General features: G+C 43.2%; 1 protein-coding gene across 1 annotated transcript; it reads left to right on the top strand.

Annotated features, from left to right (window-relative positions):
* The first annotated feature begins 3,067 nt into the window (after nt 1-3,067).
* On the top strand, nt 3,068-10,366 carry TMEM254 (transmembrane protein 254). The gene is made up of 4 exons (XM_050899027.1): nt 3,068-3,239; nt 5,015-5,118; nt 6,352-6,411; nt 8,756-10,366. The coding sequence occupies exons 1-4, from the start codon at nt 3,132-3,134 to the stop codon at nt 8,874-8,876; spliced, it is 393 nt and encodes a 130-aa protein (XP_050754984.1). The 5' UTR covers nt 3,068-3,131; the 3' UTR covers nt 8,877-10,366.
* Nucleotides 10,367-12,053: the final 1,687 nt, after the last annotated feature.

Genomic DNA, 12,053 nt, shown 5'->3' with positions numbered 1-12,053 from the left:
TACTGAGCTCAATTCAGAGAAACAAGGTAATATTTAATGGCCTGTGCTGGCCAGACTAGATGATGCTACAGGAACTTCTGTCTTTAAATTATGAAAACTGGAACTATATTCAGCTTCTTAAATACTCCAAAGACTCCTCTCTTTGTCAAGAGAAACAGCCTTTTTTAAAAAGTCAGGTCAAAGATGCTGCCCTGGATTAGAAATGGAACCGCTGAAAGTCCACCCCCACAAAAGGTCTGAGCAGGGAGTTGTCTTCATTAACTATTTCACTTTCAAGTCCGAGGCTGTGGAGATGCCCAGGGCTGGTAGAGCTACCTGTGTCAACAAGGCTGGCAGCAAGTAGGGGCTGCTGTCACACAAGAAGACTGGCCCCTTCTGGTGGGCCACATGCTGGGCTAGCTGGTTTTGTGACCATGGTCTATCCCAGCCAGGAAGAATGTCACTTAATGTTAATCAAAAGGTAAATCAATTTTGTTGGTGAAAGAGAGAGAAGAGTTAGCCAGCTACCCCTCCTCTGCCTAAGATGACATAGCATGGGCAGTCTTCACTGGAGTGCGGCAGAAAGGATAACGTGACACTGTCTCTGACCTCACCTGGCTGCTTTTGGCCACCAAAACCAGTCTAACAAAGCAAATGTCCGCAGAGATGCACGAGCAGCTGAGATGGGTGTCCCCCTCCAAGGGGCCGTAGGAAGGGGAAGGGTTTGGCTCCCCGTCCCCAGCTGTGGGTCACACACCCGCCCCATGGCCGAGATGGCAACACCTTTCTCCTCCCGCCGCCATTCTGCCACAGCAGCGCCCGGTTGCCGAGAGCCCGTTTCTTTCCCGTGTACTTGACTGCCCTCTCCCGTCCACTCCGCGCAGCAGTACAGCCATCCTTGTAACAGCTGCTTTTTGCTTACATTCTAATACAACTGCTTTATTGTGCCCTTAGAAGTTCTCCTTGGTGTGTGGGCAGAGCTCCTTGTGTGGGGCAGTCCTAGGCACTTCTCCCACAAAGCTCGGGCTCTCCCAGGATCTCAGCACAACCTTTGGACATGGATTTATAGGCAGGTAGAAGCAATTTGCGTAGAATGTTCTAAAGAGCAAGAAATTAAGTAGCGGCCTACAAAAAAATATGTTGAATTTTAGAAATCTCTGCCAGATACCAAGACGTTGTAGGTGGAGCCACACACGCTTTTCCACTGTGTCAGCAAAGCAACGCACACAACTGTATCATGCAGAGGGTATTCCATGTAGCCAACCTCAATGGTTTTTATAGAGGGCCTCGCAGCAACAGTTTTACCACTGTAGGAATTTCTTACCAAACTCTCCTGTAATCTCCACAGAACACTCTAGCAAAAAAGCACAGTGCTTTGGGCAGGAATAGCTGGGAATGAAATACAGAGACAGGGAAACAGAACAGCCTCAGGACAGAACAAAACTAACCCAAACACATGCAAAGTCAGTCCCCTCTATAGCGACCTTTTTCTGCAATACAGTGCTCATGCTGGGAAAATGTCAGGACTTGCTGCATTAGTTGTTGAAGAAAACAGCTTTACAGGCACATCATTAACACATGGTTAAAAGAGCAGCGTATTTAGCCTTCAGGCAAGGGGAGAGAACAGCACAGTCAACATTTCTCAGTGTGTTTATCCTCTACGCTGTCAAAGTCACTGTCAAACAGGTAGCAAAGCTCAAACAAGGCATGAGACACACCCCCCCCCCACCCCCCCCCCACCCCCAACATTTCTGTCTGTGGGCACCTTTCCCAAGGCCCTAGTGACTTCTTTGGACAAGCTCATCACCGAGTCCAAAGTTCCAAAAAGGCATAGAGTAGAAATTGCTGGATTTAATGTGCTTTAAATCGGTCGTTTTCAAAAGGGAAGGTATTATGTAGGATTCTAAACACTAAGACTGAATTGCTCAGTGATAGAAATGTCATTACCTGTTGATTTTAGCCCCGTAGCGAGAACTACCGCTAATTTGTAATCCACAGGTGGGCTGCATCAGTGATACTGTGCACATTTGTACCAGAGAGCGCGCTCTGCGCCTTCCCGGAGCCCGGTGGCACCCCTCGGAGCACGCCTTTCAACCTCATTTTCCCTCTCTTTGTGACTGTTTATCATTTGTGCCACAAGAGAGCACTCTTGGTTTGACTACGGCACTGCTCACCTCCGAGCTGAGGAACAAGGGGCGGCCCAGAAAGGTGCATGTAGTTAAGGAGAGTGCTAATGGACGGGGTCAGTGAGTGCCCGGACAGGAATGGTGCCCTGGAGCACACGCTGCCTGCCGAAGTACATCTGCTGTAACTGTCCGATTTCCTATATTTTCTGCTTTTTCTCCATCCCTAAAAGAGATTGCCGTAGTTAATTTGCAGAGTTGAGCTGAAAAGCTCACTCCCGACTTTTGCGTTGTTTCACGACCGCGTTTCGTAAGCTGCGGTTCTCCCTCACCTGCTCCCGGGGCAGGGCCGCCCGCGGCGGCCGGCCGGCTTCCTGACCCGAGACCCGCACGGCACTGCCTTCCGAGAGCCGGCAGCCGCGGCGGGGACCGGCCGCACGCCGCGGCGGGGGGCGGCGGCCGCGGGCAGGCTCACCGAAGGAAGTGACGGGGCGCTGCTGGCCCTGCCAATGGCCGCCGTACCCGGGGCCACCCCGCCATCCCAGCCCGCGGCCGGGCACGGCTCGCTCCCTTCCGCGGCACCGCGAAGCCGCCGCCGCATTGGTCGCAGGGTCACCCGCTCATTGCGGGTGACGCCATCAGCTGCTTAAGGTTACTTCAAGCACAGCCGAATTACTGGCTACCGAGAGGCGGCCTCGCGCTTCCTACACCCGCCCCAACCGCCACTTCTGCCCCGCGCGACGCCCGGGGCCGGCCCCCACCGGCCCGGGAAGGCCCCGCCGCATTCCTCGGCCGCAGCCCGGCGTGCCTCGCCGCCACGGCCCGGCTTTCCCCGGCTCCTCGCGGGCCGCAGCCCGGCAGCGCCGCCCCCCCCCCCCGCCCAGGTGTGGACGAGGCCACCCCCCCGCCACGCGTAGTGGCACCGCCGGTGCGGCCCCGACCCCGGCCCCGCCCCCCGCGCGGCGGCCTTAGCAGCGGCGGCGGCGGCGCCCGGCGCGCAGAGCGGTGGCTGGCGGCGGCGCGGGCAGGATGACGGCGGTGACGGGCGCGGAGCGGCTCCGCGATGGCAGCTGCCACTTCCAGCGCTCCCGGCTCATCTGGATGATCGCCATCACCTTCGGCATGATCCTCCTCGGCGTAAGGAGGGGCGGGTGGGCGCGGGGCGGGGGCGGCGGGACCCCGCGGGCCCTGGACGAGGCGTGCGGGCCAGCAGCAGCTCCCCGGCGCCCTCGGAGCTGGAGCTGCAAAACTCACGGACCTGATGGGAACCTCCGTGGGTTTGCTGCTACTACGGCGGTCCTCAGCGGGGCTCGCAGATAGCTCAGAAGCTGCAGGGTTTGTGGAACATGCTTCCTTAGTAGTCCCAGTGTCCGTGGAAACGCCACTTTCTAAAATAAACCGGGAGAAAAAGGAAACTAAAAATGCTGCTTTGGCCAGGTCAGCTCGTGAGGTAGCTGAACGAATCCATGAAGGAAGTTCAGAGGGGAAAAAAAAAAAACCAAAAAAAAAACCACGCTTGAATTGGATTCCAAAGTGAAGCAAGGCGGTGGTGCTGAAGGCATACAGCATCCCTGGGTGTGATTACAACCACCCGAGTGCTGTAGCATGTGTGGGTTTGCGTTGCAGGTAGCCTGCAGAAAGTGTCTTCAACAGTCACAAAATTGAAACCGCATTGTGCATCAATAAAACTCACTCTCGGACAGCTGTTTTTCTATCAATAAGTAAGGTGCATTTACAAGTGATGGCTTTAGTTACAGACTATATTAACTGGTAGTGTTGTTGGAAAACAGACTAGTTCAGTCACCATGTTGTCTTAATTTCTAAAAATGGACTTCAGCTAAAATAGGTCAGATTACTGGAGTAGGGAGATTAATGACAGTTTTGATACATTGGACAAGTTTATGAAGGTCATCCACTGACTTCCACGTGTTTTAGTTTTTTGTCTATTTGCATGGATTTTCTACACATAAGAACCACCACTGAAAAAAATTACGGTCAAGGCAGGCCAAACAGCTCACAAACCAGCTTTTGGACTGTTTCAAGAAACAGAATGAGCTTTAAGCAGATTCCCTGTTTAAATCCATCATCTTGCCACATCCTTGGCATAGCCAAATTCATATATAGCGGGAAACTGCAGCATTGATACCAGAGGAAAGATAAGCCAGTGTGAGCTTTGACCCAGCTTAGTATTTACCTTACATCCCCAATAGACTCTCAAGTGCACAGCTCACTGACTCCCTGCTTCTCCTCCACAGTTTGTTAAAATAAAGGTAGACAGTGATAAGCACTGCGGACAACTCTGTGACAGGAAAGATACCTGAACACTGCGTGCAATTTTGGTCTTGGGCTTCGTGCTTAGTTCTCTTCTGTGCCGCGTTTCAAAATAGAACAAAATCTGACATTTTCTTTTTTAAGGGACAAAAGAATAAAGACTGATCCCCTAGTTATAGATAACTAGTTATTCCTCCTTCTCAGTCTAGTCATTGTTTGAATTCTTCAGGTCAGTTGCGTCAGATTAACTTCTTCAGGACAGAGACTGTATTTTTTCCTGCTACCGTGTGTAATAGGTAATGAGCTTACAACTTAAATGCCACTTAATGTGCAGATGCAGTCTTGGTACACAGCAACCTTGAACTTACCACTTTGGTATCTCATATGTCAAGGAAAAGAAATTTCATGGATTTGAATCTTCTTAAGTAAGTGTGCTTTAGAAGGCTAATGGTCTTGTTGTTGAAGAATATGGGTCTTGGACAAGGTTAATGGAATGAGAGTTGAAATACTATGAATAGATGAGCCCTAAACCATGTTCAACAGACATGGGGGGGGGGGAATGAAAAGAAAGCTAATTTGAAGGTTAAGTTGATAGTAATTCTACCTTGAAGTAAGCTAACTAATTTTTCTTTTTTTTTAAGTGGGTAACGCTTTGGCCTTCAACTATACCTTATAGTTATTTGGGAATATTTGGTACCTTCCTTAATTATTTAGTGGAAAACCACCACAAGTGGGTATGCTATGGGTAAGTTATATTTGACTGTATAATTATTTTGCATCTCTCCTGTTGCTTCTCTCTGACTCTACTGCTTAGTCTGTGTTAACAAGCTTTCCTGTAACCCAGTTGTTAATTACATTTAAAGAGCTCTCCTTTCAAGCTCATTACAACTAAGGGTGTGGGGTAATAAGTATGTAGAAGACTAGACAGGCTAAGACCAGTATGAAAGTCTAAAAATTCAACTTAGAATTTGGCATCTGTGTTGTTACAGTAAGAAAGGAAAAAAATTAAGATACTACTTTTGGAGACAGTTATTAGTCCATATGTAAACTTAGATTTGTAACATCTCCTAAAAGTGATTCTTTTGTCAAATTGTTACTCAAGTAGTCTAATTCTCTCTTTAGGAGTCTTTTTTTTTCCAGCTTCAATTAAAGAACATTTTCTACCCTGCTACTAACTTATTCTGATCCTGTCCACATGAGAAATAACCTGCTGGAGAAACTGCATAGTGCTAAGTTTGCTGGGTTACAAAACTTGGGTTTTGTTATTTTAATTAACAAAAGAGCTGGAAAACACTTCCCTGTAACCAGATCTCTCACTTGCTGACTTCCTGTAAAGACAGGAAGACAGCAAGACTTGCTTGTTTATTTTACCATGCATCATGTAGAAGATAAGCCTTCATCTTTGCTCAGAGCATCTTTTGCTTTAGTAAGGTATTGAATTGATCCTAACTGAATATCTTGTGTAATTTAAAAAAAAAAAAAAGCTTCTATATGAAAATTTGTAGACCAAGTTTGACTAATCAAGTCATATTATATATTCTGAATCTGTACACACAGTTGTTTTCATAGATCTATAAAAACTTCAGTAACTCATTAGGACCACTAAAAATACTTGTGTAAGTAAAACGATAGATTTTGCACGCTTAACTAAGATTAACTTGTACTGCTTCCACTAAGCATTTGGCTTTTTGGCTTAATCTAAGTGCTGAAAGTTTTGGAAACATGCAGTGGATACTTGAAATGGCAGGTTCAGGCATATTGCATGAGTTACAGTTCCTCTAATTTTCTCAGTGGACTTCAGTTTCTTTTAAGACTACGCATGGTTTTTTTCTAAGATAAGAAACATGCCTCACTTTCCAGGTTAAAGTGAGATGTCACTTCTGTGCTTCCAGTTTTACATTCTCTGCATAATGCATTTTGGATACAACAGTCTTCTCTCTAATTTTCAACAAAATAAAACATGTTTTCTTTTTATTAGGTTCTGGGTATCCTGGTTGATTCACGTAGTAGAAGCCTTCTATGGTGTTAAGTTATGCCAGTAAGTTGTTCCCTCCCCTCACCCCAACACAGATTCTCTGAAAAGGATTTCTGATACAAGTGACATAAGCTACAGACTGATTTTGGTGGTTCTCAGCAGCAATATTAGTTCAGAGGATACTGATAAAATTCTTGCTGCAGTGATTGTTTGCTATCCTCCACAAGAAGTTACTGAAAATTCTGCTAGCGGTTACTGTTGTACGAGGTGGCAAAAGGGATGGCAACTGGAAGAACTGGCAGCAGCAAGGTTTGCCAGAGCTTGTCTGTCTGCCTCTGTTCGCTGGGTAACATTGCACTTCAGGAAGCAGGGGGAACAACAGATAGTGTAGAAATAGCCTGATAACTTCAGGTGTTATAACTTCATCAGATCTTACCTCATCAGAATTTTGAGACTGCTAATTACCTGCTTAAATGATTGCATCTATATTGTGATAATACAATTAGACACTTCCATTTGGGACTAGTTAAGATTTACTTGTATCTGCAGGTTTGTGGGATAAAACACTTTGACTAATCAGACTGTAAAAGTAAGGCCAACTAAGTCTTATGTTAGGATAACAAATTATTTGGAAAGTGATGCTGCCCAAACACATCATCCTTCTGTTAATTTGAATTTTGTTTGTAATAATTCAGAAGAATGTAGATATTGGTTTTCATGCTCTACAGAGTAGATGGCCGGTCTGTTTGCCATTGTAAAAATGGTGGTTTTCCACTTCGTTTAGTTCAGTTCACAGCTGCCTGTCACGGGCTTCTCAGCTAACATCTCTTGGAGGCAAAGGGATTTTGTTCCATGGAAAGCTATTTAAGGTGGTTCTTGAGATAACAGAATATGGATGAACATTTTCTGTCTTCAGAATGGGAGTTAATAATAAATTTTTTACCAGGCTCCAGTTTTAAAGTATGTAGCTTTAAAGTTAAAACTTTAACTCTGATTCTGCAGATAGATAGCTATATAGGCTTAAGGTGATTTTTTTAAGTAGGAGGGAACTTGATTACCAGTGAATGTACCAAAGGGGTGTCTTCTAACCAAGTTAAGTAGTGAAGTTTTACAGAGTGGTGTCAAAGCCCATAAGAGAGCATGGCTTGCCTGCCCGTCGTCATCTCTTCAGGCATACTTCTGTAGATCACTGAACAGTTGTACTTTACTACGAGCAGCAAACACCATATACTTTTTACTGATGTAAAAGTGATGTCTACTTACAAACATCACAAAGGAGGCATAAGGAAGAACTAGCGAGGAAGCAGATACAAATCTGTTAATCAGTAGTAGTCCTGTTATTGGCTGTTGGCCTGTATTTCTGCGTATGGTCTATTCGAGTGAGCTTGCTTTATATAAGCAGGTAAATTTCTTAAGCCTTAGTTTTCCAGTTTCTGCACTCATTTGGAAACACTGCAGCTGGGATTATAAACAAAAAAGATTTTCACAGCTGGTAAGACAATTTAAGAAAGAACATTAAGAAATATTGTGTTAATCAACACTTGCTACACAATCATTTTGTACGTGTAGAGGCTATGGAGCGATTAACAGCTGAAGTGTTCTAGCAAAGGTCAGTAGAGGGAGCTCCCTTGTAAACTAATGAGGTGGAGCACAGTTACGCTTGACAGAATTGTTTACTGGAAATGTGAAATCTATTGGTTTTGCTATCATGTTTATACTCGTTCTTTTCTCTGAAAATTCAGTAGTAGTTCTCAACAACAATGAAGTGGAGGAAAAAGTGAAATTTTCTGTAATATACAGAAAAATTCACATATGCTAACGTATAACTAACTGACATAGGAAGGTCTCTGCTTCATAAATTAAGTTGGGTGTCTTCAGCTCCCTGTACCTGTGTTTTTCTAGCCACAAATTCAGGTACCAGTGCTTCCTCATCCTGCATCGCACAGTAATTGTCAGGCCTCTTTGCCCTGCTAGCATACAGTCTACCTTCAGTGACTGTAGTCAACAAGAAGTTATATACAGACTTGTGTATTAAGATTAGTATTAAGCTACTGTAATTTCTTGGTTCTGTGTACATGAACTTCTAGGATAAGTCATTTCAAATAGCATAGACTAAGATTGCAATTTATATAATATTGAGGAAATTGTATGCATGAAATCTCTGAAAGAACCTTTGTTCCATAGATAGCTTAAAATTCACTACAATCACAAGAACTAGTATATTTAGTTAGTACAGGAAAGAAGTCTTGGTAGGCTGAAACTAATGATGCGAAGTTCAAATGTTCTAATCCAGTTTGATGTATCAAGGATAAGTAGAAATATCTAACCTTACTTTGTAAGTATCACAGTATAGTCTGCAAGACCATAAGTTTTTTGACACATTTTTATGCTTTTGTTAATGTTACAGATCTAAAGGAATCACTGACCCGGCAATTCAGTTTCAATGGTTCATTCAGACGCTTTTATTTGGATATGCTTCCTTTGGTCTCCTGGTGTCTTACAAACCTGCAGCCAAGAAGCACTACTAGAAGACAGTGAAAGAAGTCACTTCTCACATTCTTCATCCTCATTTTTCAGAAAATATCCTCACTCACATGTCTAGGTGCTGTCATTAGCTAAATTACATTCCTGCTACATGATGCAGTGCCCTTCTGCCCAAGTAACTCTCGTCTTACTAAAGAAGGCAATTATAGTTCACAGGGCATTGTGGATAGTTCAGTAGAAATTCAGCCCTTCAGTATTGGCACTGCCGAAGTTTAATCCCATTTATTATGCAGGAAGCCAAAAGTTGCTCCTCTGCAGTTTTTGACATAGACTGTATACTCTGATTGTCATTGAAAAGTCCCTGACAGCTGGTAGTAGTGGTTGATAAATTACCTTTTCATGTGGAGGAATTTTCTTCTACAACAGGGATAGTTATTTACAGCCACAAGGCAACTTGCACCTGTTTTGTGATAGGATTTAAATTTACCTATATTTTCTCTACAGGATGTTTTACTGGCTTTGTTGTTGTTAGAGCCTGGTCTTTGTACTTTGTTTTGTCAACTTACTTTCTCCACAAAGGGCAGACCACTGTATTGCTGCAGGCACATTAAAAAGACCAAGTCTCAGTTCAGGTTGAGGTGCAGTGATTAGCTTGGATACATAAAGCACTTTAACTTCATTTAATACATGTGCCTTAAATTTCATGCAGCATGACCTCATCTTTTGAATGAAGATTTTAATCTTTGAGTTAGTATAGCATAAAGTAGTAATCCTGTAGCTTTGAGGGCAGCTTTTTCAAAAAGTAATTTGTTATCCAAGAAAAAAAAAAAAATCAATTAGCATTCCAAAAGCTAGCTGAAAATTTTATGTTTGTGAATGAAATTAGATACAGTGAGTAAACATACACCACTGTTTCCCAGATCCTGATGTCCTGAAATCTGTAGTTGAGAGACTATCTTGGCACCCCTCAGAGTACTTCCTGTATGTGTAGTGAGCCTTTTATCATACTGTCTTTTACTTTTGCATATTTGAACAAGAATTTAGCCTGTCTTGTTTTAGCACTTTTAAAAGTAATAACTATTTAAAATACTAACTATGGTGTGGGGAGAAGTTTTACCACGCCACCTGTGGTGCTACTGTTCTGGAAGAAAGGACAAGAAAAGCTTGTTCTTCCTCTAATGAAGAGCTCCACAAGGCAGTAACAAATAAACTTATGCCCTGTGCACTACCTACAGACTGTAACACTTCTGATAGAGAAGTCTTATTCAAGCACAGGTACATAAAGTTTTTGCTTTTCAGTGGGTACTAAAAGCATGGAGAACTGAAGGGTTTGAAATGGTGGCTTGTTTTGGTTTAGTTTGTTTGTGGATTTTTTTTTTAAGTGGTGAACTGATAACATTAACATTTTGTAGAGAAGTAGAAACTCATGTTTAATGGCTAGAAATCCAACAGGAATGTCAAGACCCTGAGCTATGTTTTACTGTGTAACCTTTTATCTTAGTCTGTGACCCTGGAATAAAGATTTAAAAAAAAAAGTAAAGGAGTTGTTTTTCTTTTTAATTTATCCTGGAAATAAAAGTCTATACAAAATATATAGGCATCATCTTTACACCAGTATCACTATTCACACTTGGAACATACAGGATCAGCTGGCTGTATGCTTTTCAGAGTAAGTCCCACAGAAGTCTAGTATTTCTAACAGGGCGAGGTATTGATGTGACTTGTGTCTACAAAAAAAAAAATTCTCCATGGCACTAGAACATGTATAGTTATAATACTTTGTGTTTCAAGATGAATTCTAATTGAATGCTTAATGAGCATTAACTTAAGAATGTGAAGGGATAAAAGGAATAACTTTGGTTCAATGTTTTCATGATAGTGTCCCTGTATAGAGGAACAGGTGTAACAGTAACGCCAAGGCTAGTTAAAGATGTAGGAAAGGCAGTCAAAGACTTTTTTCTTCTTAATAGGCATTTTTGTCTGTTCCCGTTTCCTACTTTTCACTTTCCATCAGTGAAGCTGTAAATAAGGTCAGAACTACTACGCTAGCTTCCCCTCCCACCGCCAGTCTGCACACCAAGCACTTGTGATGCTCACCGTGACAGCTTTCACAGCCCTTCCGCGAGGGCTCTGGAATGGCTATAGATCACAGCTCTGGGAAGTTAACTGCTTAGTGGTCAACTCAATTAGAAGGGCTTCCTTTTAGAGAGGCAATGGTAAAAGCTTCCTCAGTGCAGCTCAAGGAAGCCATAAAAGAAAAAAAGTGTAGTCGATTTATAACTGCCTTAGTTCAAAAATATTTCCAAGCTAGAACAAGTTTTAGCCAGACACTGGCATCAGCAGATTTTTTTGAAGCCTCTCTGGGTTTATTTTTGTTTGTTTGTTTTAGCTTGACAGATCTCAGCAGCTCTCTGTTTGGAGGTTGTTGGGCGTTGCTTATCAGACTTTTTAGAAATGCAACTACATTGTATTCACGTACCGTTCAAACATTTTCTCTTCCCTACCCTTGCTTGGCAGCAGTTCAGTTTTTCCACTTGTTTTAAAAAAAAAAAAAGTATTTACTCTCAGCCTCTGTCCCAGAGCTGTAAGCAGATGCCTGTTTTCTAATGTTTTTGAAGCCCATGAGATCCCCAACTCAAAGTCTGAGAAGCATGGGATAAGCAACGCTGACTAGGTTTTAATGTAAAATAACCTTGAGGAAAAGAAAGGAACCCACAGAATGACAAGATTCAAAATAATATTGAGATACCATTTCTGAATATTTGTTTATAATGTCCCTAACATCGCAGCAAGATAAACATACCATAGTACTTTACAAAATTATTAGTTAAAAAAGCCCGCAGAAGCATGTATCCAGGTCAGCAACTCACTAAGCCCATAAAGAGACATACATTCATGGCTAGTAACAGGCTCTTAGGAAACAGGACTGGTTACGCCAGGCATAAGCATTTCTCCAGGCTATCCTAATAGCAACAATAAAGGATTACTCTCAATCAAGTAGAGCAATTCTTTCCACTGCAATCAGAATACCCTTTCCACAACAAAAGGGGAAAGCAACAGAAGTGTACCCTTATGTTCTTACAGCAGCTCAAAGGTTAGGCTGAGTGTCAAACCATCTCCCACATCAACACCCGACCCACCAGGCCTGCCAAAAAAACCACTTGCAAATGTTAGTACTTCACTGTAAAAAAAAAAAGTTTCAAAATATTACTTCCCACCAA

This window comes from Gymnogyps californianus, chromosome 6 (assembly GCF_018139145.2).
Source record: "Gymnogyps californianus isolate 813 chromosome 6, ASM1813914v2, whole genome shotgun sequence".
Lineage (NCBI taxonomy): Eukaryota > Metazoa > Chordata > Aves > Accipitriformes > Cathartidae > Gymnogyps > Gymnogyps californianus.
Note: the sequence above shows the minus strand (reverse complement) of the source record. Positions and strands in the feature narration are given on the sequence as shown.